General features: G+C 44.8%; 1 protein-coding gene across 6 annotated transcripts in view; it reads right to left on the bottom strand.

Annotated features, from left to right (window-relative positions):
- The window catches only part of Nrp1 (neuropilin 1), a 151,962-nt gene that overhangs the window by 20,633 nt on the left and 103,763 nt on the right, over window positions 1-27,566 (bottom strand). For 4 of the 6 annotated variants that reach the window (XM_027404763.1, XM_027404766.2, XM_027404762.2 and 1 more), the window contains exons 8-12: window positions 27,300-27,455; window positions 23,456-23,600; window positions 15,250-15,581; window positions 7,587-7,731; window positions 3,611-3,715 (exon numbers count right to left, since the gene is read on the bottom strand). In XM_027404763.1, coding sequence (XP_027260564.1) covers window positions 3,611-3,715; window positions 7,587-7,731; window positions 15,250-15,581; window positions 23,456-23,600; window positions 27,300-27,455 — 883 coding nt within the window. The remainder of the gene's footprint in view (window positions 1-3,610; window positions 3,716-7,586; window positions 7,732-15,249; window positions 15,582-23,455; window positions 23,601-27,299; window positions 27,456-27,566) is intronic. The other 2 variants (XM_027404767.2, XM_027404764.2) reach the window with 1 other exon arrangement.

Below are 27,566 nucleotides of genomic sequence, written 5' to 3'. Positions count from 1 at the left end.
AAGAACTCACATTAATGTGCTCGCATGCATTAGAGGGCTGCATGCATTGGAGAGCTGCATGCATTAGACAGCTGAGACAGTTTACTGCTGCTGAGCTAGCAGTTTCAGAGCTAACCATTTGCACTACCATGTCCCGCTCCCTGAGTGGGAATGCTAAAGGAGGGTTGCACATGCATGGCCTCAGTCAGGTAGGCACTGGAAAGAAGGGATTATGCACACTGAGAGTTAAGGTGAGCTTCTGATGGCAGGATTGGAGGGAGGCCAGAATACATTGGCACACTGTCCCCAGTAGTCTGAGGGGAGAGAGATTCAAGGTGAACACACACTCTCATATCTGATACACATGGTCAGTTTTGTTACAGGCTGGAAGCTGAATTCCACTGTTGGGGCCACACGGCTCAAGGTGAAATTTCACTCGAACTGCCTTTCAAAAGGGTTTGGCAGCTTCAGGGGTGAATCCTAGCTTTTACCAGAAAGCATGGAGACACAAGGTCTCTGATTCCTGCCAAGGAACACAGTTTACCTGTGCGTTAAGAGTCATTTGTGAGAGACAGCATTTGCTGGAGTATTTGTTTCTCTCTATATCTAAACATGTCACCCCAGGAGAAGAATGTGAACAGATTCTGGATGTGCTGAGGGAATATGCACTGCTCAAGAGAGAGTCAACCCTGTTTCCACATGCCCTGCTCCTGGAGTTCAAAAGTGAGATCCTCCCCCCTCCCCCCCCCCGTTTTATTATACTGGACACCAAAAGTTTATAGTTCAGGCCATAACGCCTGTCACAAATTAGCCAAAAGGGTAATGTGAGTATATGCTGACTCTAGGGGGCTAGAGGTACTTGGATCAGGTGAGCTCAGGGTGTGTGTGTGTGTGTGTGTGTGTGTGTGTGTGTGTGTGTGTGTGTGTGTGCGTGTATGTGCGTGTTTTACATGCAGATAGTTACTTGGGTCTGGTGCTAGTACAGGAGGCATTCGTTTTGTATGTAGAAAGTTGCTTGGACCTGGTGTGAGATCAGAGGGTCAGTGTTTTACAGATTAAATGTACTCGGGTCAGGTGTGGTTAGCTGGATTCATAAAAATGATGTTATGCCAGCACTGCCTTTCCCAGGAAAACACTGACATGCTCCTACACACACACACTTTTAATTTTGACCAATAAAATATACTCAATATAACCAATGGAAATGAAGCATGAAAATGAATAAGATCATGTGTTCTTGATGGGCTGTGGACTGGGCACCACCAGCCCCCAAGTTCCTTACTAATGGGCATAGAGCTTTAGAATTGTTGAGATATACTAGCCTAAGAAAATAACTATTTTCTTTCATGCTGTGGTAACTTTAAAAAAAAATTAAGAAGGATTTTTTTTTTCTCTTTACTAAAGAAACCATTTCACCACTGTAGGTGAAACAAAACCTTGTCCTCTCAAGGGCTGTCACTGTTTCCACTCTGAATGACACATTTTCTGGGGTGCACTGCTTGCCTCATACGCGCTTTGCTCCAGGCTAACAGGCTTGCCCTATTCATTCAAAGGCTCCGGTTTCAGTTGGCTCAGTCATGAACTAATGTAAAAATGAGAAGGCCGTTTGTTCGAATATGGGAAGTAAATCTGAACCTTTGTTTCTAATCAATACGAACTGACCACCCTGGGGCTCATCAGGATCAGAGTCCTCCACAGAGGGCAATAGAAAAGGGTGGACTGTGGTACTGAAATGCCTCCTTTTCATGATGGACTTCGCTGACACTGTGTTGGGGCCCACAGAACCCTAGGGCTTGGGGTAGCTTGCTTACAGGCAATTCTGAGAAGGTTGTATGGGGCTTGGCTTAGGGATGGGACTCTTTTCTATACTGGCCACAGAACTTGTCTGGCAGACAAATGTCTCTGCATTAATTGGACAAACTTTTGTGGCTTGTGGCTACTTAGAAATAAGATTTGCATTGACAGCCCATGGCCATGTGGTAAGTGATTATCTTTGAAATTTGGAGGGCAACAGTTTTAAGGGGGGTGGGACTTAAATACGAAAATTCTGTTTAGCTGTGCTATATTTCTGGGTTGATTTTTTCCCTTTTACTCTTGGAACAACAGTGAACAACACAAGATGGCCAGGGCAAAGCTGAATCCATCCTCACCTGTCATTCTCCGGCTACTAAGCCCAAGCCCTGCTGTGCCATGTGTGTGTTCTGAGATGGATATCATGTCTTGCCTGCCTTCTTAGTCCTCAAACCAAATGCAACCACCTCAGTATTCCAGGTATCAACTGGCTGCTTGCATTGTAGACTACCCACACCACAACACTACAGGTGCTCTGTGACTTGGTGCCTCTTGGTATTTGTTATTGTCGACAACATTTTCCAAGTGGGATTGTACATAAAGGCCCAGCACAACTCTGCAGACTCCCAAACAACCATGTGCCCAGTCTCCACTCACAAGTGTTAAACCACATATGTCTAGGAGGAAAGGTTTGGGTCTCTGTCCTGTGGATATCCTTGTCTGTTTAAATTCAGTGCAGTTTTTTTTTTTTTTTTTTTTTTTTTTTGTATGGGATGCAATAAAAAGCAAAGGCAGGCTTTGTAAACACTAAGTCAGGAGCCTAGGTACATATCTGTAGTCCTAGTGTGGGGTAGGTAGAGACAGGTAAACTCCTTATAACCCAGTGGTCAGCCAGTACAGCCAAACTGGAGGGTGGGGGTCCTCCTGGTTTAGTGAAAGACTCTGTCTCCAGAAATAAGAAGGAACAAATTGAAGAGGACATTCAGTGTCAATCTGTGCCTTTCACAAGCATACACATGTTCCTGAACACACATGTACACTCACACACAAGCCCACACATGTACATGCATACACAAGCACATGCATATGCAACATAAAATGAGTGTCAGATTTCTCTGTCACAGTCAGCCGTAAAGCTCCTGTGACACCTTTTGCAAAAATAGGGTGTGAATTTTAGTGCCCTGGCCAATTTTCAAGTGGGCAATCCCATTTCCTTATTTACTTAATTTCCTCTGCCATTCTGGGTGGAAAGAAAAGGTTCTTTATAGCTTTTGTGGTTTTGGATGGTACGAGAGTAACATCGGGCAGACCCTGAAGTCCTGGTGTATCCCCATCTGATGAATCTGCCAGCCAGGGCTGATGTGGTCATAGGTAACTCTGCCTTAGTAAATTTCAATACAACATTATTTTCAAAATCCTAACTTAAAAGCGGCATTGAAATTATAAGCCCAATTTAATCAATTTGTTGGATAAAGTCTCCACTCAAACAATTTTGTCCTCATTAGGAAAGGCAAGTGAACACTTTATAGTGTGTGGTTGGGGATGGATGGTGTGCAGGTGACAGTGGGAGGGGCTGCCTGAAGATGAACTTAACACACTCAGCTCTAAAAGCAGCTGCAGCTACTAGGAGTGATTTGTTTCCTTGAGTTGGCACGAGGAAATGAAGCCACATGTGGGGTGACAAGCTTCCATTCTCCAGTGGCCCTGCCATTTACCCTGTCACTAACCACTATGAATGACAAGCACACACACACACACACACACACACACACACACACACACCAAGGACTGGGACACAGACTGACAAGACACAATGATGGGATGAGGGTGGGCTCTGCACCTGTGAGCTGGAAGTCATCACCTGTGCCACTGTGGCAGTTGGCCTGGTCATCGTCACACTCGTCCACTGGGTTCCCATTGGGTGTGGTTGGTCCAGCGGTAGGTGCTGAAATGAGATCCAAGTATTATTTCTCACAGTTCTGCAAAGCATTCTCAAGGCTTCAGATATGCTAATGCTTGTGCATCGAACTCTAGAGCACGGTTTAGAGGCCAGGGGCATGCTCTGCCTCTCTTGTGGGAAGTTAAATACTCCTGAACTTTACAGAATGAACTAGGGGCTGCTGGGCTTGGGAAGTAGATCTCTACCTGCTGAGTAGATTTGGCTGCAGGGGAGGTCAACACATAGTTATCTATATAAACATTTCTTTCCTGCAAACCTCTTGAGTCTCCCGGATATTTGTTCATGACCCTGGAGTCAAGAACCCCCATGATAAAGATTAGACCATGTTTCCTTTTCCTCCTAAGGCACTAAGAAGCCACGCTCATGAATTCTATCATGGTTTCAGTATTGACTAGTTTGCTGTCACAAAGGAACATCAGCTGGCACTTTGCATGACATTGTTATTTGTTCACAGGTTGTTCTGTTTCTCTCTAAGTAACTCTCTGCCTGGGCCCCTCTGTCCCAGGCAGGTGTGTGAGCTGGGCTGTCCCCTGTGGCCTGAGGTTATCTTACCTGGTCTGGTTTCCAGTGGGATTGCATTCCACTGCTGTCTGAGCCCCTGTATCTTTGGGTTTGTAGTTGAAAAGTAGCCAACATTAATCAACGACTGCTTTTGAAGTCCTTTAAATTTGGTTCAGTCCATTTTTTCAGCCTGTTATTCATTTTTGCAATCTGTTTAATATTTTACAGTTTTGGGGATTGTATTTCACATTACAGGACAAGAGATAAGGGTCAAGTCCCTTAATTCCAGAGAACCATATGACATGCTGGCAGTAGGATGGGAGGGAGTGTGGGGGCTCCTCCCAGGCCTGGGCAGGAATAATGTGTCCTTTAAAGTTGCTGTATTGGGAGGAACTCAACACTGTTGGTGTGCTTAAGGGGTGAGCATAGCTAAGAGACATGTAGAGGCAGAGCTGAGTTCCCACTGCCCCAAAGCCCTGAACTCAAGACTAGCCAGGAAATGACCATGCACAGATGACACATGCTGGGCATCTCCTGGACTTTGGGAAAATATTGGGCTAGTGAGTTCTCTGCTTTCCCAGTGGTAGGATCACAAATATACACCACCAAGCCCAACTTTCTTTTGAATGGATTCTGGAAATTGAACCCAGGGCCTTATTCTTAAAAGACAAGTATTTTACCCTCTGTGCCAACTACCCATCCCTTATTACTTCCCCCCTTAATAGCCAGCTCGCGCGCGCACACACACACACACACACACACACACACACACACACACACACACACACACACGAGCATAGGCGCACACTCACCTGAACACACATCCATGCACACTCCTGCCTGATGTGCACACACCCCTGGCTCTATTCATTGCCATTCCTGGGTCAGCAGAACACCTGACCATGTGTAAAGCTATTGTCCCTTAGTAGACACAGTCCTTGATAGGCTCTTCTTGTTCTGCTGACTTTTCCTCATGGCTAATGGAGCTTACAAGGAGAGGCTTCATACTGGAAATGGTCCAAGGTGGCGCCTAGGTCTCATTACAGAAAGTAAGAAGTGACTCATTTTTATGCTTCAGATTCCCTGTCTGAAAGTCTTCTGGGGATGTTTAACTGTTGTTAAAAAGAATCTTGAGTGCAAAATAGGATATAGAGTCCTTCAAGGCTGGACTGGACCTCAGCATCTCTCCAATAGCCCTTCAGATGCCACCTAGAACCTTGGCCCTGGTGCTCTTTGATTTAGCCTGAGAATGGGCCTCAGGCATAGAGAGGCTGCCTCTGGCCATGTGCATTAAGAAGCGGTGGCATTACTTTTCCCAGATCATTTTTCTTTAACCTGGTTCAGGGCAGCGCTTGTAGGTCCCCTATCTTACTCACTCCACAGTTGGAACTGGCAAGCTGCCACAAGGCTCAATATTTGCAATCCTCCATTCATCCCACCCTCTAAATCACAGTTCCTTCCAGGATCAGGGTGAGCACCTGCCTCTGGGTACCACCTCCCATTTCCCAGAGGACCACTCCTCTCAGCACACTGAATGAGCACATTTTTCACTTGGTCAAGACTGCTAACTACTTCTTTGTTTTTCACTTCATCCCTGATGTGTGGTTACTCTTGGTCTGCATTGATGGTGTTGGAAGATTAAAGCTACAGATTCGGAAGCCATGACCAGGGGAAGGGTGGGAGACAGAGCCTGACTTTAAATCTACATAGAAAAGTAGCTATGAATTACTCAGCAGTGCAATGATTGATAGTCTAAAATCCTATAGTGCATACAGAAGTTCTATGGCATTTCATATGCTCAGGAATGTAATTAGGTTTGGGTAGCTCAACACACACGTGACTTTGAAACCTGAGGAAGGTGATATTAAAAAGCCTTATTTGCAACAACTTTGAGCATGTGCTCAGTTGATTAACATCTGGGCACCAACAGCAGCCGTTCTTCTAGGTAACCCAGAGAAGGACTCTATGGAGGTGGAGAAGCTGGTGTAAGGTTACTCATTTATACCCAGATCTAAGGCAGATGGGAATTCCATTGCACCAAGCAACAAATGGTACAATAGCCAGCTCAAATCACTCAGCACCTCCTTCCCTGGTAAGATTCAGCATCTGAATTTGTCCTTCATGTGACCTTCATATGATAAACTGAGAAATGAGGGGATGTCCTTCAGCAGACTTCACCACATTATCGTATACTTTTATCACAGGTCAAATGGTCTTTCTTCCCAGAAGCCTAAGGAAATAATCCAACATGTTTTGACATTCTTCTGTCAAATGTAGCAGGACATTAGTCAATAGCACAGACAGAAATTTGGATGGGACAGACCTCTAAACATATTTATTTTTATTTTCATTTTTACTTTATGTGTGTGTGTATGAGGGGGGTGGTACAGATGACTATGTGAGCCACTGCTCGCATGTGGAGATGAGAGATCAACATGCATGGGTCAATTTTCTCCTCTATAGAAGGTTCCAGGGATTGAACTTAGGTTGCCAGTCATGCACAGAAAAAGCAGGGGGAGAGGCAGCATAATGGGGAGAGGACTTTACTCAACTACAATGGAAATATTTCAGAACCCAAAAGAGATGGTGGAGGCAAGAAAACTGTGGGTGCACTCAAAGACACCGAGTTATTTATTTTAAAATGGTGGCATGCCTCATAATCTCAAGATAGTTTGGGATGCTGAGACAGGAGGATTACAAACTTGAGGCCAATTTAGAGTATAGTGAGACCTGAATCTGAAAAATAAATAAGTGAAATGAATTTTTTGTTACGTATGTTTCAGCTTAATATTTTTGTATGTGGATGCTCTTGTCTGTGTAGGTGTGCATGTGTACACATACATGTGGAAACCAGATGTCAACCTTGACTTTTGTTCCTCAGTTGTTATCCACCTCGATTTCTGAGATGGGTTCTCTCAATGACCTGGAAGGGATCTCTCTCTGTCTGCTTCTCCAGTGCTAGGAATACAAATATGTACCACACAGCCAGTTCTTTTGTTTTTTTTTTTTTTTATGTGGATTCTGAGGATTGAACTCAGATCTTCATGATTTGTGTGGCAAGTGTTTTACCAACTAACTGAGCCATTTCCCTAATACGCACACTCTCTCTCTTTCTCAAGAGAGACAATCCCCCAGACTCCAAGAAAGGAAGCAGTGTAGATGACTAAGGCAAAAGTTGGACGCTCTGTGGCATGGTCAGCTGCCGGATCTCACTGCCTGCCAGGCATGGAGATATAGTTCACTCAGGGGAGAGAGTGGCAGTTTTACCATAGCACCATCAGAGGCATAAAAGCACAAGAATGTAAATAAAAAGGAGAAAGGAGAAATGAGAAGGGGCTCTGAGAACTGTAGTTACCTTCCACTTCACAGCCCAGGAGCTCCATCCTCAGCCCAAGTCCACTATGGGTGGCTCTTTCAGGGAAGATCCTGACGAACCGTGTGGAGAGAGGTGAAAAGGTCCGGAGCTCAGGAGTGTCATAGTTGTTGTTGCCTTCGAAAGTCTGTGAAGCAGAAAGAGTGCTGGTGATCGTGAGAAAACATCATAAGGGCTGGGTGGGTGGTGAAGTGAGTAAAATCCTTGCCTTTCAAGAATAAGGCTCTGGGTTCAATCACAGAATCTATGTACGAGAAAGTTGGGAAGGTAGAGACAGGCAGATCCTTGGAACTTGCTAACCAGCCAGCCTCATCTAATTGGCTAGCCCACATTAATGAGAGACTTGTCTCAAAACACAAGGTGGAAAGTGCCTGAGGGATCACATCTGAGGTTGTCCTCTGGCTTCCATATTCATGAACATCTTTGCACACAAACCACGCATACACGGGTGCCTGCACATGCACACTCGTGTACATGTGCCCCCCCCACACACAAGGTCACTCTTGGTTTCTTCTTTGTGTAGGACAGTAGAAACTTGCTGTGTAAGAGGTCAGTAACTGAGTATGAACTAAGAATAGAAAGGATGACAGAAGGAAAGACTACACACTAAGAATATCCTCAGAGCCTTGCAAGCAAAGCACCACCCAGAATACCCAGTGCACTCTGGAAGTGCCTATCTCTCTTTCTAGAGAAAGGGAAGACTACAAGCAGCTTAGGGGGCAAAAATGACTTATGGGTCCTGGGAAGGTAACATCTGTGCCCAATATATCTAGGTGGGGTCTGACCCCAGCTTTCTCTGCAGTGACATGACCTTCATCCCTTCCTGTCTGATGACATTCCTGGGACAGGACTCAGAATCTTTGTGAGCAGGTGGGAGAAGTTCAGAGAGAACTATGCCTGCATGGGTCCTAGATCCCCGAAACCAGAAATTCCAGGGGTACACATTTGGGAATGGAGTTTTCTGAACCGCTTTATTTGATTTAGGTCTCTCTCTCTCTCTCTCTCTCTCTCTCTCTCTCTCTCTCTCTCTGTCTCTGTCTCTCTCTCTCTGTGTGTGTGTGTGTCTTTCTCTCTTTCTCTTTGTGTGTGCAAGTTACACATGCATGTGTGATATACATGTGTGTGGCCCAGCCTGTGCGGGTCAGAAGTCAATGTCTTTCTTAATCTCTTTCTCATTAATTTTTTGAGAGTCGTTCACTGAATCTGGAACTCACCAGCTGGCTAGGCTGGCTAGCCAGTGAGCCAGGGGATCCACCTGTTTCTATTTCCCAGCTGCCATAGTGACTGTGTGCATGGACTAGGGGATGTAACTTGGGTCTTGCTTGCACAGTGAGTACTTCACAAACTCAACCATCTCCCAAGCCCCCTGCATCAGGACTCGTAATAGAACAGAGAAGTGGGGACTGAACTATTCCTTTAGCAATGGCTGGTATTTGTTCTGTAAGTGAGAAAGGGAAAAACAAACATGGTCCAAGAACTGACCAGCGAGTCTTTTCTCATTTTCTTCTCGGAAATCTTAAAGCACACACTGCTGGTACAGGAGCTGATCATTCAGTGGGAGCCTTTGGAACAACACACCCATCTGCCTTGCAGATGTGGCTCTGTGTCACTTATCTGAGGTGGAGGAAGATAACATAGGAAGAGAACTAGCCGCCTCTTGGAGTTTATAACAGAGACCAAGTTTCAGTAAACACTCCAGCTACTGACTCTCAAATAAGAGGCCCCTGTTTTTGCTCAAACTTGGTCCTTTTAAAGGGGATGAATTAAATCCCTGAAGAAGGAAGAATTAATTTCCTTTTGTGATGCTTAAGTTGGAAACAAGACCTCCTGTGTGCTAGGGAAGTGCTCTACCCCTAATCTATAGTCTCAATTTAGAGATAGTTTAATGGAGTCCAAATGTCATATATCAAGACTCTAGCTTAAACCAGTGTGTGGAAATCTTTTGCCTGTAGAGTACTACCAGCTGATGGCATTTAGAGATCAAAGGTCTTCTTACCTCAACAGCCAACAGCAGTCCTGGTTACCAGGGACATCCTGGTGTTCTGAACTACCGTGTGCATTAGTACCTCTCTCTCTCTCTCTCTCTCTCTCTGTGTGTGTGTGTGTGTGTGTGTGTGTGTGTGTGTGTATGTGTGTGTGAATGGAGCCCAGAGGACAACTTCAGATATTATTCCCTCAGGCATTCTCTACTTTTTGTTTTGTTTTTGAACAACATCTGGTTAGTACCCTAATAACACCTCTATCTGGCCAGAGATCCTAGCCATCCACTTGACTCTGCTTCTCCAACTGCTAGTACTACAAGCATACACTGCCACAACTGAGTTTTTCATGTGGGTTGATCAAATTCAGGTCCTCATGCTGGCAAGGTAAGCACGTTACCTCCTGAGTAATTTCTACAGCCCTTACACATCTTATAGATGAGGAAATGGAGTCTCAGAGTAGCTAAGGAATTTGCCCATGGTAGAGGCAGGATGCAAACCTTGACTGACTTACTAGTGTTCTTAGCCACACCACTCCAATGCTTCGGCTTTCAGAAATCAAGTAGCACAGTATTCTCATTTAATTTTTCTTTTGAGGAAAGAGGGTCTTTCTTTGGTACCCAGAACTGACTATAGTTCCTGTGCTGATATGATTCTCCTGCCTTGGCCTCCTGCATGCTGAGATGTCTTCCATACCTAGCTTCTAGCCTCTCCACTAGGGCGAAAGAACACCAAGGTCCAAGAAATATCTGTACCCAGGAAACACATTTGTATTCACTGATGTGCCTTTCACTTGATGTGAACTGACAACCAGATGGAGTGGCCAGCCCAGCCGTTCCAGGCAGAGTGGGAGCACAAGAACAGGCTCAGCATCCTAACACAGCAGAAGGTGTGAGTATCCCATGGAGAATATGCCATGACTAGAGGAAGCATGTAGGAAGAGACAGACAGACAACCAAGGGCTCTGGGTTCTTGAAGTAAATTAATCAGCCTTTATAACTCAGAAAAGCCAGAAGAAATCTAACATGCTAACAGTAGAGCTTAATTAATTAATTTCCCTTTTTAAGAAATACATTTGCTATCAAGGTCCTGACTCTTGATAGATCTGCAAGCACTGTGAGTAATTGAGAATCTGACATACAGCATTGTCAGGCCCAATTAAGTTGTTGTCAGCGAGACAATAATTGTAGTAGAAACACCATTACTACACACACAAGTCCTGTCTATACTGATGCGACTGGGAAGATAGAGGAAGCACTGGTATCGTTGGAAGCCTGGGACACTTTTTTTCCACTTCAGCTTGAACAAAGAATGAACACAATGTGGATACTTCATAAAAGTTGTCAGTGATGAGCTGGGAAACTCCAGCAGTGAAAGACGAATGGACTTGTTGAACTCAGGTAGCAGAGCCTGCTCAGAATCAGTACTGGGCTTGGCAACCAATCATGCTTTAGAACATGAGGTCTTTGGCTCTTTCTAGTCCTGAGAAGTAGAGTTAATCCAGATCCTGACATGTAACCATCCTGGCAAGAAGAAAGAGAGATGATGGTGCCCTCACCTTGACTTTTGGACTCTAGAGAAACCTCAAACTACTAGAATTGCCCTATTAAATTCCAGGCAAAGGAAAATGCTGAAGGCTGGTGTTAGCCACATTGAGAGCTTGCCTCCCAGGAAGAGATACCACACAGTTCTGAGAACTTGTCAGACCACTTTGCAGCAGAGATAAGAGCTGAGACAACAATGGGTCTGTAATGGGCAAGACCTCAGTTGACCAGCACTGCTTAGCTACACATGGCTCTAGCCTTCTATTTAAGTCTAAGTCTCACACCCAGGACCTGCAAGATAAACTTGGGGTCACTGATACCTTTTTTCTGTTCATCTTCTCAATGGGCCACAATGGATAAATCCCCTTTCTCTGCTTTTCACTGTTATTTGAGATGGCTAAGACTAGCCTGCCAGGCTGCAAGGAGCAGGCTCTGATCATAACAACTCTGGTAGAAGGCAGACCTTGCCAATTACACATTTGTGGGTGGGAGTGAGGGAAGGGCATGGAAGTGATTAATTCACAAAAGCATTGTTTTATCCTACAAACACCCTCATTTCACTTTTACATGAATGATGGTTGGCGCCCTCAGTAGGCAGCCAGCGTTGACCATTAAGTAGAATACGTTTCAAATACTTTTATATAATTTGAGACTGCAGGCTGTCCGAAATGGAAAATTTTATCAATTTCCATCTCTACCTTGGTGATATTATTTCAGAGGAAGGACATGCTAAGAATCATTGATTAGGCTCTGTCTAAGCAGTTTAGAAGTCTCCATGGTTTCAGGTATCATAGGAAGGTGACAGTGATGAGCATTTCAGGACTAAACCCCAGTGTATTCAATCAGTCTCCAGCAGAAGACTGTTAAAGTGGAAACACGTGCCTTAGTTTCTTGTGCAACTCTATACTGGGTTTACTGCAACAGGCTGACAGCTTCAGGCTCCACTGCCGTGAGGGCTAGGTGACAGGAAGCATATGATGCCTCCTATCAGACACATATGGCGACTTGTTTGCTCTCTCAGAACCTAGTGTGAAGAACGTGTCACAACAACACAGCCTGCGTCGGCAACAGCAGGGAAGTGGCTGATTTGCTGCCTACTCCAGTTCTGAGATGAAGTCACAGTCCATTCCACTCTTTGAAGTCAGTGTATAGGACTTCCGAGCTTCTGGTGTGTTTCCCTTTACCTTGTCCCAAGTCCAGAAAGGGTGGACATAAAAAGGATAAGTGGTCTGGGGAGACAGTACAGTTGGTAAGGACTGAGTTTGATTCCCAGAACCCAAGTAAAAAAACCTGGGGATAGGCCGGGCGGTGGTGGTGCACGCCTTTAATCCCAGCACTCGGGAGGCAGAGGCAGGTGGATCTCTGTGAGTTCGAGACCAGCCTGGTCTACAAGAGCTAGTTCCAGGACAGCCTTCAAATCCACAGAGAAACCCTGCCTCAAAAAAACAAAATACATAAAAACAACAACAACAACAACAACAAAAAAAACCCAAAAAACAAACCTGGGGGTAGTGTCATACACCTATAATCCTGGGGGTAGTGTTACACACCTGCAATCCTAGTGCTGGGGAAGCAAATATGGGATGATTCCTGGGCCTTCCTGGACAGTAAGCCTAGCCTAACTGATGAGCTCCAAGACTGAGAGAGACCCTGTCTCAAAACACAAGGTGGATCATATCTATGGCATGATGGATAAAGTGCCCTCCAGCTTCCACATGCTTGTGCACAGAAGTGCATGGCACACCCAAGATCAGTTACACGTATAAACATGCATGCATACCCAGAATAAAAGAGGAAAGTAAAAAGGACATGACAAAGAAGGAAGGTTATGAGCTGGGACTGCAGGTCAACTAATTGGTTGAGTGCTTGCCCAACATGCACCAGAACCAGGCTTTCATTCTTCAGTACTAAGTACACCAAGCATAATAGTGCATGCCCGTGATCCCAGCAGGAGAGTTAGTAGGTCAAGGCTGCCTTATGAGTTGGGGGCCAGGCACAGTTGGAGCCTCCATGAGACCCTGTCTCAGAAAAGAAAGAATGTAGCCACACATCATGCTGAAATGCTTTAGAAACCACCAGACAATTCAGGAAGGGGTGAGAGACAGTCTTACACTTTCCTCAGTGAGGAGAATATTGGTTTAGTCAGTGGCCAGCAGCTCCATGGCTGCCTTAAAACCTCTGGAGGATAAGGTCTTAGCCCCCAAAACCACATATCTGGAGGGAGGGAAGCTAGAAGCCTGGCCAGGATTTCTTCCTGTCTGCAAGACCTTGCCACACTGGTTGGAAAGTGAGATAGGAATGTTCCAGCCAAGAAGCTACAGTCTTCACCCATGGCGGGGGGGGGGGGCAGCTTTGGAGGAGTAGAGTTAGAAAGACCTAGGACAAAGGCCAAATGTGTTGGTGTGAGAAGTATCAGCAGAGTATGTGAAAACCTGGGGGTGGGTCCTCATTTTCATCTTCAAATCCACTTAGGGCCACCCAAGTACACTCCTGGGATCCTTTCCAACTTGGTGTGGTCTGCTCAGAAAGTATAAATAAATGTAGCCAGAACCCTGAGTAAAATCTAGTGACTAAAGCATAGCTTTTGGGTTTAAAAACTTAACCCACGTTTTGTGACTGCTGGGATATTTTAATATTGAGATTGCCTCCTTGTTTTATTAGATTAGCAAGAGGTGACTGAGTTTTAAGAGGTTCCAAATGTGGAAGAATTTATCTAAGCACTATCTGCCATAGCTAAAAGATGGAAACAACTCAAGGATCCATCAGTAGCCAATGTAAAATTAATGTGGTTATTCACATGGCAGAACATGATTCTGCTTTCAAAAGAAAGGAAATTGGGACCTGCACTACTTCAGTGTTACACTAAGTGAAATAAACTAGCCATGAAGCGACAAATTCTCTACTGTGACTGGCTTAAAGGACGTTTCTGAGTAGTCAGAGCCAGGAGAAGAAGCAGGATGGTGATGTGTTAGGGACCGACGGAGGGGAAGTGGAGAGCCATTCCTGATGGGCCCAAGATCTCGGCTTCACAAGACTAAAGTTTTGGAGAAGAGCTGGACATGGATATGATTTACATGACACTGTCATGATGTGAGCTTACAAAGATTCAGATGGTAAAGTCTATGCATATTTTATCATAATTGGATATGTGCTTGTGTTTTATTTTTGGTGTTTTGGGACAAGGACTCATTCTGTAGTTCACATTGGCCTGGAACTCAATGTGTCCCCGGGCAGGTTTCTAGCTCAGAGAGATCCTCCTGCTTCTGCCTCCTGAGTACAGGGATTACATACACACCTAGCACAACAACCAAAACCTTAAAGAGTGTGGGGGAAGTGTGACTCAGTGAAAAGTACACTCTTTGCACACACTTTCTTTAGTACCATGAACAAACCAACCAACAAACAAATGCTTCTGGGAGAATGTCCAGTGGGTGAAGTACTTGCTGTGCAATCATGAGCACCCGAGACTGGACTCCTCCAGCACCCAAGTAAAAGCCAGATCAGGCATCTTGAATTTGTAACCACCATGTTGGAGAGGTGGAGACAGATAGACCCCCAGGAGTTTACTGACAAGCCAACCTAGTCAAATCTCTGCTTCCCTGGGAAGTCCTTGACTTGGGCTGGCACATGAGAAAGGGCCTGGAAGATGGCTCAGTTGGTAAAGCACTTGACATGCACCATAAAGACCTGGAGTTTGATTCACAGAACCCATGCAAAAAGTTGAGTATAGTGGTGCACACTTGTAATCCTAGCCTTGGGAGGTGGAGATGTGAGGAACACTGGGACTTACGGCCAAGTAGCCTAGACCTTGTCTCACAAAACAAGGGGGTTAGCTCCTGTGAAACCACATTCAAGGTTGACCTCTGGCCTCCACACTCACGTGTACGGTGCTTCAGGTAGGCACAAATGGATGTGTGTGCATTACCATGCATGGACACATGCACACACACACACACACACACACACACACACACACACACACACACACACACCACAACAAAAATCCTAGGATGTGAGGAATGACTCTTAACTTCTATTATGGGCAGGAGAAATGACTTCCTAGTGAGCTAGTCAGCACACAGAGTCCCCAGACAGTGTCTGCCCACTGGCCCCAGGCCTCACCTTAGCCTTGTGCTTGCTGTCATCCATGATCATTTTCCAGTCGGAGCCATTGTTACTATAGGCGATCTTGAACTTCTTCATGAACACCTTGTTTTCTCGGTGCTTCCCACCCTGAATGATGACACCCCTCACTATCTTCTCATCCCCCAAGTCCACTTGGAGCCACTCGTTGACGTATGGGTGGGATGAGGGTGGCAGTGCCCAGCCAGAGCGACTGGTCACCAGGCGGATGTTTTCTGGCATCCAGTTTCTGTCTCCTTGGTTGGATGCTGTAATCTGGGAGTCTGAGATAAGTCCAGACACCATGCCCAGCATTCCAGAGCAGGGGTAATCTAGAGGTGGGGAGGAACAGATGAGGCGAGGTTATTTCCTGAGAGACACCATGCTTAGAAAACATAACCTTGTATCTGTTTATAGGAAATCCTCAGTCCCTGCAAATTTACATTAGCAGAGCCTTCTCTCCTGCAGATTCCTTCTCTACTTGATTCCTCTCCTTAGACTCCCATTCCCACAAAGGAGGTCTTCATGCAGAGCATCACTGCTACCCCTGCCCTGCTTCCTTTCCAGTTCTCCTAAGTTTAATGTCAAGCTAAGATTCCACTCTCTTTTGTTCCTAGAAGTTGCTCCAGTTTCAAGGAGAAGTGCCGCCTACAAGTCACAGTTCATTATGGGTTGGAGATACTTAAAGAAATATGCCCCCAAACAAGAAAACGCTGAAGCATTGTGAAGTTGGTAAGGATGCAACAAAGGAAGAGCCTGGCTTAGTTAGCATGGAGAAGGCAGATAAGGTCCAGGGAGCTGAGTGTTCAATGACAAGGACAGTGCCATTTTATCCTTACCATCAACTGTCCTCAAGATCTCTCTCTCTCTCTCTCTCTCTCTCTCTCTCTCTCTCTCTCTCTCTCATCTTAAAGATAGGGTCTAATGTAGTCTTGAAATGAGTAGGTGAGGCTAAGGGTGACTTTGAACTTCTGACCCTCCTGCTGTCACCACTTGAGTGCTCAGATTACAGGTATGTACCACTACCTTCAATTTATGTGCTCCTGTGGATTGAACCCAGGGCCTGGTGCATGGTAGGCAAGCACACTACTAACTGAGCTACGTTATCAGCCCCCTGTCTTTTTTTGAGACAGGGTCATTATGTAGCTCTGATCGGCTTGGAATTTACAGAGGTTACCCATATCTGCCTTTTGAGATTACAATTGACCTGCACATGTGTGGAGGTCTCGGGACAATGTCTACTGTCATTCTACAAGTGCCTCTTGAATTCTGAGACTAAAGCTTACTGCTGTCCTAAGTCTTTTTGTTGTTGTTGTTGTTTGTTGTTTGTTTGTTTGAGACAGGGTTTCTCTGTGTAGCTTTGGAGGCTGTCCTGGAACTCGCTCTGTAGACCAGGCTGGCCTCAAACTCACAGAGATCTGCTTGCCTCTGTCTCCCAAGTGCTGGGGTTAAAGGTGTATGCCACCACTGCCCAGCTACCTACCTTCTTATCTCAAGGAAAAGTGCAACATTTTCTATCTAGGTTTAAAGAATAACATGCTCGGAGTTGGGGAGTTAGCTCAGTTGGATCTCCAGAATCCATGTAAAAAGCCAGGCATGGTAGCTGACACTTGTAATCCAGTACTGAGGAGGCAGAGACAGGCAGATCCCCTGAGCCTCACTGGCAGGCCAGCCTAGATTAGTTGGTGAGCTCCCAATCCCAGTGAAAGACTGTCTGGAAAAAAAAAAAAAAAAAAAAAAACCAAAGAAACAAACAAACACAAGTGGGCTGTGCTTGTGGAATGACAGCAGAGGATGCCCTGGGGCCTTCACACATCTGCATGTGCTCTCTCCATACACACTTCCAGTGAACTCAAATGTCCCTGTGCATATGACACACACATTTCTGTTTCATATCAGCTAAAATATCAGCTATCAGTTACCGACAATATATTCTACTTAACCAATTTTCCCTCACATCCCACAGACAGATTTCCTATCGCTAATCTCAGAGGCACAGCCTGTGCAAGTGTCAAGATGTAGCTCAAGAGTCAGCTGACTTGGGAGGACTCCACTCCTGGGCATGTGATGGCCTAGGCAGGAAGTGGCTCCCAGCTGGAGCAGAGCTGTGCTGTGGATGGGATTACGAGTCCTGTAATCACAGATAGACTGTAAGATCCCCAAGAGCAATGAAGTACATATGGACCTCTTCGAATTTCCTGTAGCAGTTTGAGCTTCAAAGCAACAGCGGAATATCCATCATTGATTGGCTGCATAATAAATAATCAGTTATTCCCCTTGCAAAACCGTACAGTTCAATTAGGGACATACAAGAGTGACAACATATTTTCCTTTGAAACAATTCCATTCTACATGATGTGATAAACTGCAATCTAAAAAATCTAACCATCATAGGTGATTCCAGTGAGGCTCCTGTTGACGGTAAGCATGGGTCAGTCAGCACATCTCCGCACGAGCTGTACAGTTCTAAAGCTGTGTCTTCATTCACACTCCCCAGCTCCTCACCTGCACATTCACTGATGCTAGAGAGATTAAGCACTTCCTCTCTGGGTGGAGGCGGGGCTTCCTGCCACTCTCTCTGCTAGACCCTCCTGTCATCTTGCTCTTCCCACCATTTAATCTGTGGAAAATATTGACCCGTCTTCAAATATTATTTAACTTAGTCAATATTTCCAGTCTGTAATTGAACACATTTATTTTTTCTTGGATGCCTTATGATACTCGATCTATATTTTTCTTGTACTGAGAATCTTATTCAGTCTTTTGGACAGCTGCTTTTTGTTCTCTCCCTCCCTCCCTCCCTTCCTTTCTATTTTTTTCATGTCCTAGGCTAGCCCTGAGTCCCCTGTGTAGCTGAGAATGACCTTGACCTCCTGACTCTTCAGCTCCTGCCTTCTAAGTACTGGGGTTTCATGTGGACACTTCCATGTGGCCTCTGCAGTGTTGGGTTCAGAGCTCAGGGATTCCTATGTGCTAGACAAACATACTAACAACTGAGTCACATGCCAAAGCAGGATCTTAATTTTATTGAGGCTATGAAACAAGTCATATTTTGCTGTTTTTTTGAGACTTTCTGAGCATGTTTTTGTACTCTGTCATCCTCAACAAATATTTGCTGAATGAATCAACGTATTACAACAGTCATCAGCAGCTGTCGTTTCTCACGATGCTTTCCTGTAACTCAGCCTGGCTATTTGTTCTGGGTGGGATCTGGAAACCAAGAATAAACTTAATGGGGATTAAAAAAAAAAGATATACAAAACCCATTTGACTGAAGGACTGTGAAGCGCACGTTAGAAACAGAAGTCCCATTTCTTGGCTGCAGTGGTCACACCAGCCTAACTTCCAACCAGCTTTTTTATAGAGGTGACACTCAGCTGGCAGAGGGAGCCAGATGCCATCATTTTAGAAAAACACAATTAATGTGGATGCTATAAGCAGAGCAGAGCCTCCACTAGACAAAAGCCTTTTCTCTTACACAGAGCTTCTGAGCTTTTCTTTCCCCAAACATGGTGACATCCAGCCCTCACTCAGTCAGCCTTCAGTGTCGAGCCAGTGAATGTCCCTTCTGAAAGACAGCAAAGGGAACCTTGATTTGACCTTGACCAAAAAGCATAAGACTCACACTGTGCATGTGTGGATATATGTCTGAGGGCCAAAGGACATTATGTCATACTCTCCATGATGTTTTTGGAGACCGGGTCTCTCACTGGCCTGGGGGTAGCCAGTTAGGCTAGACTGGCTTTTTAGCAACCTCCTCTCTCTCTACCATTCCAATTCTGGATTACAATGCTACTATGTATGATTTTTTTTATGGGTTCTGGGGTTTGAACTCAGGTTCTCATTCGTGCAAGGCAAACACTTCACTGATTGAGCCGTTTCCTCAGCCTAGCCCATAATTCACTTTTAATGTGATGAGAAAAATTTATATTAGCAATTAACTCAAGGTTTAGAAGGGATGCTAGTTTACAGCAGGGCTTCCTTGGCAGGCAGGCTTAGATGCACGCTTGCCTATGTTTTTAGATTTAATAAGCAAATAAACAACAGAACAAGAAATAGGATTGGAATTTCAGGGAACAACTACTAATCTTTAGTGTATCCAAAACTGCAATGGGAAATACGTACATCAACAATTATCATTTTTCTTTTTTTTTTTAGCCACATCAAGCTTAACTAAGGATTTATTATTTTGCTTGGCAACACTATTTTTTTGAAAACCTTCAAATCAATCTTGGATGAAAGACACAAGCACATGGTGTTATGGGGAATGGTTTGATGTGGTAATCATTAGTGATACTAATCTACTATAAGACCTCTGTGCTTGACCTTCAAAGAGAAACAGAGCACACCCAGATAATAATTTTCCAGAGTGAGAAAATAGCAGTTAGGTGTGACAGTACTCTTAGTGGGCACCATCCAATCTTCCCCTGATGGCTTGGGGCATTTCCTAAGGGTGTTGTGTCTGGAAAGGTCATGTGCTATTGACTATGGGGAACAGAACCCCACTGAGCAGAGCACAGGCTGTCTGTCTGACAGCCCAGCACAAGTCCCCAAGTGTTATCTTCCCAGTCCCCTCCTTTGACAAAATGATGCAGCCCTCTGTAGAGAAACAAGGAAAACATTCCTGCCTCAATCACCTGGGAAGCAGGATATGTCACTGCAGGGTGTCTCTTTCTGGGTAACATACCACCGTATTCTCTGGTTCTCTGGGATAGCTGTATTTCTAAAGAATTTCTGAATGTGAAACCTAGGTTCAAACTTGGGACTCTGGAAGCTTTGGAAGTCAAGGAATTGACGTATTATGTTCAAAGTTTTTTTTTTTTTTTTTTTTTTTTTTTTTTTAATTTGCTAGTTTCTTCAAACAATCAGATTGCCCACTTGTAAAGACAGGGCAAAATTCAAGGTTGCTTGTTTGTCAGAAGGCATGAGAAGTGGAGCTTCTTCATTCAGAAATAACTACTGAACACTCATGGTGCTCCAGGTCTATGGGATAAAGAGAAAGCATGGTGATCCTGTCCAGCTCTTCTGCATTGCCTAGTTCAACAGGACACTTCCGACCCACTCTCCATCTTGCAGAGGACCAGGGCCTCAAAAAGAAGGAAATGCTCATGAATGATTATCTAATTGCAGGCTTTACCTGGGGCTTACCCTGCATTTAGTTTATTGGGTACCATGCTTGCTTTATTGTATGGGGACATTTAGTGAGCACTTTACTTTAGGCCAAGTACATTATAAATATTCTTTCATTTAATCCTCATCACAGCCCATTAAGGTATCTTACAGACCAGGAAATGTACATCTGAGATGCAAAAGGTCTTGCCTGCAGTCAGACATTCACTAAATGGACAGTCCTGAGCCATGCATGGCCCTTCTGACTGTGTGGCCATCATGGTCACATACTGCCCTCCCCCAAACCTTCCAAGGTCAATTTCTGGGAAATGACAGTCATTTCACTAGAGAGAAGACAAAACCCAACTGTGTAGTTAAAATAACAAAATAGGCTGTGTTTAAAAATATTAGAACAAACTACTTTAGATAGTTTAAATAAACAGACCATTTAATTATTTTTTAATTCAATAAATTACCTTCTTTTTTTGTTCACATTCCTAGAATTACCTCTTGGGATGTCCTTATGAAAATAAAAAGGATAACTTGAGTTCAAATAAATATTTTATTTATCCAAAAGGACATAACATAAATCTTAAGAGACTGGACAGTCAGAGTTCAGAGTTCAGACTAATTTTGAGTCTTTATGAAGCTTGCTTCTATATAAAATTCTGGTGTATGACATGAAATAAGGTTGGAGAAATGGACCAGAAATTCCCACCCAGACCTCATGTGGCCTTGTTCCTAAGGATTTATGGGTGGACTCCTAAATTGGTAAAGCTCTAAAGTCCCCTGGAACTTTCTGTTATTTAGCTACTTTCAAAAATAAAAACAAGGTTACATCTGCGTTTTCAGGGTCTATCCCTCTTCCAAATGCTCCTCCACCCAATTTCTGCCTCCAAGGCCTTGGACTTTCTAAAGCTTGGATCCTCACACCATAAACAAGTCTGTGATAACCGTGGAAACAATAAACCCTGGGTCTGACTTCAGATCTGGGTTTTACATTCCAAAATGGACTTTCCCACAGATCTTCTCATGAACTAGCTTTTCCACACAGCATCTTTGCTCTGATAGGAAAGTCCCAGGCGATGCTTTTCCCTTCAAAAGTCAGTTTTCTTTCTTCTCTAGAAATCAAGCTCAGCAGACAAAGGGAGAAATGAACTGAGAAATGAAGTGTTCTAAGGAGGAACACTGACAGAATATAGTGGCTCACCAGGGACTGAGGTGGTTTACTTTTTAATTACCTGCTTAGTGAGTCAACCACAGACTCTGTGTTTCAATCTTCTAAAAAGCATTTATTTTTATTTAACATGTACGAGTGTTTGCTTCATGTATGTTCTGCACCTCTTGAATGCCTGGTGTCCACAGAGGCCAGAAAAGGGCATGGGATCCCCTGGAACTGGGGTTACAGACAGTTGTGAACTGTCACACGAGTCCTGGGAACTGAACCTGGGTCCTCTGGAAGAGCAGTAGGTGCTCTTAATCACTGGGCCATTTCTCCAACTCTCACGGTTTTCAGTTTTTAAGATATGAAGATTGCATGTGTGCTGTTGTTGCTTTTAAATGAAAGCTCTGTGACATATCTACTTACATGGAAAAAGGTCGGAGCACATGGCTCCTGTTACATCAGAACACAGGGTAACCCATCAGTAAGGACTGTTACAGAATCCCTGGAGGCCTTGGAAACAGTGACTCATGGCCAGGCACACCTTAATTTCCAGTCACCTGGCTTGACCCTCTCTCAGATTTTTAACAAGAGCCAGAGTATCTAATCACTTTCGCCCCTCAAGTAGGAATAGCCTCTTATTTTAATTGAACAGACTTCTCAAGTCCCACTTGAAGAACAAACTGAAACACAGAAACTTTCACAACTTGACTTCTATTTTTAAAATATCCAGTTAAGTATTGGTGATGCAGTTCCTACTATGGTGGAGTGCTTGTCTTCCATGTGTGAGGCCCAGGTTCAATCCCCCAATTCCACCAGGGGAAAACACTCACATACAGAGGCAACAAAAACAGAGGAAAAATACATAATGGAGTTGCCAGGATGTTTAGGGAGTGAAAGATGCCCTTGTCTGAAGTCAGGCTCTTTCAGCGCAGCTGATGAAGCCACGTCTGGGTTTCGAAACTACCGAGAGAAAGCCAGTCTGGAGCCTTTCATGGGGCAGCTATTTATTAGGACCTAATAATAATAGTCAGCACACTGCCCATCCAACAGCAGAGGGCAAGGCATGTGAGCTACCCTCTCAGAGCTTGCAGTGGAAAGCCGGACACTGACAGAAATCTCTGTCATTTGACACACTATGCTAATGCTAAGTGCTCATGTTCATCTCTCCACCTGCCATGAGTAGAAGCCTGTATGCACTCAGGACTGTGGCTGTTAGCCAGGGAAGAAAAGCCAGGTTTCCCAAATGCCTAATGAGGGGGAACTTGAATTCAGACATATGCATATCCAGTGTCCAGGTCTTTGTGGCTCGAACGTGAACATCCCCCATAGGCTCAGGTATTTGAACATGTCATCTCTAGTTGCTGGAACTTTTGGGGAAGGTTGTGACATTTTTAGAAGGTAGCACCTCACTGGAAGATGTGAGTCACTGGGGGCAGACCTCCAGTTTCTTTTGGTTTGTCTGTCTTTTTGCTTTTTGAGGCTCTACCAGCCCTAGATGTCCTGGAACTTGCTCTGTAGGCGAAGCTGGCCTCAAACTCACGGAGATCTGTCTGCCATGGTCTCCTGTGTGGTGGAATTAAAGGCGTGGGCCACCACCACCCTGCTGACCTTGAGGTTTTATATCTCACCCCATTTCTTATTTCTTCTCTGCTTCCTAACTTGGATGTAATGCAATCAGTTGCCTCCCACCCTGCTACCACGTCTACCTGGTGCACTGTGTCCACTTAAACTGCAAGCCAACATAACCTCTTCTTACCTTAAGCTTCTTTTTGTTGGATATTTTGTCACACTAATGAGAAGAGCAACTAATACAGACCTTAACTACCAAATAAATATGAACAGATCACCTTCATATTTGAACTACAAACAAATTCTCCTTGAATGGAAAATTTTGCATTAATTCAAGGGGGCAACTTCCATGTTGGCACTTACCTGTTATCTTACAGCCATAAACTTCAAATCTCATAGATATACCAGTTTCCCAGGATGCAGGTTTGATCCGGACAAACCGAGTTATTAATGGTTTGGGGAACACTCCTAAGACAACATCTGTGGGGTTGGTGTTTCCCTGAAAGATCTGGATTGGAGAGAGAGGGCATTAACAAACTACCTGTATTTGAAACAAATCCCAGAAACTTTCCACAAGTGCTTGTAGAAACTGTTTGCAGTTCTAGCATTTTCTACCAAGGTTGGTGTGCCATTAGCAACCTGTCATGTTATTTTCCCAAATAACTGTAATCAAAGAGAACCCTGTCCAGTGTAGAATGCCACTCCAATCATATATTCTTGCTTGAGAGGCTGCAGCTTCTAAAAGCACTGTCAAAAGGATGGCATTTATTAAAGGACACATGCTGTCATCTTTAAAAGTGAGAAGCTGTTAGCTTTACTAGAAGAGCCACAGCCACGCCAATCCCACAGGGACTCTCACTACCTCCCTTCCCCAGTGGTTTCTAGAAGAAATGCTCTTTGAGGTCTGGGTTAGGTCTGGCTTCTTAAAATTCTAGCCCATGTCCTTAGAAACCCAAAGCCAACTACCTTCCTCCCTTTTTCCTTCCTCCTTATTTTTGTAGACCCTGTTGCATGTACCCGTGGCCAGCCTTGAATTCCCTAGGTAGCTGAAGGAGACCTTAAACTCCTCATATTTCTGCTTCTACCTCTTAAGTGAGGGGTTTCAGGTATGTACCATGTGCCTACTTTAGGGGTGTTCGGGATTGACCCCAGGGCTTTGTGCACATGAGGCAAGCACTCCAGCCAGTGAGTCACACCCCTGACTTCCTGCCCTCTTCGCTTCCTGGGTCTCTTGGTAAATGTTCTTAGTCATGCATCAGAGGTTTTTAATACTTTGGAGTTATTGGTAAAATTATGCTTCAGTGGTCAGAGACAACTAAATAATAAATGATTTTGAACTGAAAATTCCCAGTCTTCTGCTTCTAGGTACAAATAGGTCCTTAGATTCTAAGAACAATGAGGCATGTGACCACAAAAGCAAGGAGGACCCACTATAAACTGGGTGCCTGCAAATGCCATTTGGGACTATATGGAATGTGGTGCTGTTGTTTACAGGATCACGGAACATCTGGCACCAGCCTTCCCTCAGATAAGAGTGGAAGCCTCTGCTTCCTAGATTTGTGGGTCAGCTATGGGTAAGGACGGCCTTGCAAAAGCAGCAGTATTTACACGGGGCAGTGGTGGCACATCCCTTTAACCTCAGCATTCAGGAGGCAGAGGCAGGGGGATCTCTGTGAGTTCAAGGTCAGCCTGGTCTACACAGAGAGTTCTAGGACTGCTAGGCTACATAGAGGGGCCCTGTTTCAAAAATACACCCCCTCCAAATAAAATAATAAAACAGGCAGTTCTCTGTGGTACTGAATGTACCAAGCACTGTGACTCCACACCATCTCTCAGGTGTTATAAGCAGAGCCTTCCTTGCAGGGCATGGAGACTCCCCCATCTTCCAGGATGTGCGTGCAGTTCCCTGAGCTTTACTCTTCCCTCCAGAGAAAGGCCACTTCGTTGTCATCCGACTGGTACTTTTGTTGCTTCATTGCCCATGCTGCTGCTCTGCAGCAAACACCAAAATGCCCCCTGAAATTCAGCTTCTCCCTCTGGGAAACAACCTGAATGGGTACATTTTCAATGTGGCAAATGTTACGAGAAGCTTCTAGAAGCAGTAGCATTTCAAATAATGCTGTTCTTATAGGCCCATTCAGTTTTCCTAGAGGGACCAGAGTTGGCTGACTGGGGTTTGTTTGCACTGACTCAGGGTGGACATGTGCCCATTGCATAGAGTTCACATGGGGTGGATGTGTGCCCATTTGCAGAGTTTGCATAGACTGGGTTGAGTGTGTAGCCATTCTGCTAACACTGAGAGTTCCCCATAGATTGCTGAAAGGCAGGCAAGTTCACGATCTGTCCAAAGGATGAGGACTGTCAGGGCAGGCTGGGATTGAATTCTGACCTTGCTACGGTCCAGAAAATGAAATCAAGACAGATGAGATCTCAGATGAGATCTGTGGCTGGAAGAAATGGGAAGGACTTCAGGAACAGATGTCAGCTGGATGCTCTAGTATCATTTATGCTCAGTGAAGACCCCATTCACCAAGTGTCATCCCTGCTGCACCCTTCCGCACCCTCCTGCTCTGGAAGGCTTGTGTGTGCAGGCCTGTCCTTGCTCCATAACTGGAAGTCATGAAACCCCATGGTTTTCTTTCTCATAAGGGTTTTTTTTTCCAGGTGGAGAAGGGGTTCTATCTATGCCCTCCACCTTTGATAGCCCTTGTACTGTCTACAAAATCCTCCAAGGAACTCTCTTTCCCACAGGATAACTGTCCCCCTACATCTGCCTCCATTTTGCCTGCCCTCCATGAGAGAGGGATTTTGCCACTGACCAAGAGAGTCCATATCTGTCTTTTACTGAATACTGCAGAGGCTTTTCTCAGTTCTAGCCAAGGCCATGGGTGTTCTAAGGTGAGCTGAGGACATGTGAACTGAATTAGCTTCCTTGCATTGTATGTGTGAGGACAGGGAGAAACCCCAGGTGTTATTTTTCAGACAGTGCTAAGACATCTAGTTTTTTTGAGACAGGCTCTCTCACTGGCCTGCCAATGAGTCTTAGGGACCCTCCTGTTTCCACTGCCCAGGGTTGGGGTGGCAAGCACAACCCACACCACTCCCTGCCTTCCCCACCCTTTTAAACATTTATTTACTTACTATTTGTTTATTGTGTGTAGGTACATGCCATGGTACCTGTGTGGACCTTGTGACAGTTGGTTCTCTACTTCTACCATGTGGGTTCTGGGCATGGAATTTGGGTTGTCAGGCTTATCGGTGAGTGCCTTTACCCTCTGAGCCATCTCACTGGCATGCGTATGTATGTATGTATGTATGTATGTATGTATGTATGTATGTATGATGCGTGCTTTTACATATTTAAAACTTTGGTTCTGGAGATGGAACTCAGGTCCTCACACTTGTGTGTTGAGCGCTTTACTGGCTGAGTATCTCTCCAGCCCCTCAGGCTTTTGATTTCAGGTAACATCAAATACGAATTCTCAAAAGTCTTTTGATTAATAAATCAGAGCAAGTACGACTTCAAAGAAGCAGACTGGCTTCTTTGGAGAAGATCTTAGCTCCTAAGTGACCGAGCGCAGGGCAAAGGCTCTGAGGCTGGACCCAGCTGTCCCAGGGGTGAAGCTTCAAGTGTGGACAGAGGGAGTGTGCTGTCTGTGTGATCTGAAAGAAGACATGGAAATACCCACAGTTCTCCTGTTCTTACAAGCCACAGCCAATTGCACTTGTAAATGAGTTTGTGAGCACCAAGGATAGATGAAAGGGTGCTAGCTCATTACAGAGAGGAAAGAAGAAAAGGCTCTGTGAAAAAATGAAGAAACACGAGGAAAAACCCCAAATAAATGAAGTCAAACAACAACCAGGAACTCCTAAGGTGGGTAGTGTTAGGTTACACATTATCTGTCCCAGTAAGGGTGTGTGTGTGTGGGGGGGGTGAAGGTGATTCTTGAGTTTGTCATTTAATTTGGCTGGCTCTTTCTGCTGTCTTTTTAGTGACATCTGTGTAATTTCCTCTTGGCCTTTGGATCTGGTAACATGAGACCCTTTGGTCAGATTTAAACCTCTAATTGCACTTTTCATTTTAAATCAATTCAAAAAATAAACCAGGCCTGACAGAAAAATCCCCACACAAACAAATAAAAATTGATCATGCTTGTGAAAGGCTTTAGTTGGGGAGGGGGAAGGGAGGAGCAGCAGGCAAACTCACAATGGCTTTATTTCCCTCTTTCAGGGTGATCCAGTCCTCTCCATTGGAGCTGATATCTACTCTGTAAGTCTTGACATAATATTTCTTCTTGGTTTCCTTGGAAATGGCACCTTGTGTCCCAACAGCAGTGACGAATCGCAGGAGGCCCAAATCCACCTGCAAGAAAATGACACATGGGTTCAGTCAGTTTCCCCAACAAGCACCACTGTGACCTAAACAGCCTATCCTGCAAGCTCTGCTCAGGGGTTTTCATCCATCCACATCAGC

The sequence above is a fragment of the Cricetulus griseus genome, chromosome 3 (assembly GCF_003668045.3).
Source record: "Cricetulus griseus strain 17A/GY chromosome 3, alternate assembly CriGri-PICRH-1.0, whole genome shotgun sequence".
NCBI classification, from domain to species: domain Eukaryota; kingdom Metazoa; phylum Chordata; class Mammalia; order Rodentia; family Cricetidae; genus Cricetulus; species Cricetulus griseus.
Note: the sequence above shows the minus strand (reverse complement) of the source record. Positions and strands in the feature narration are given on the sequence as shown.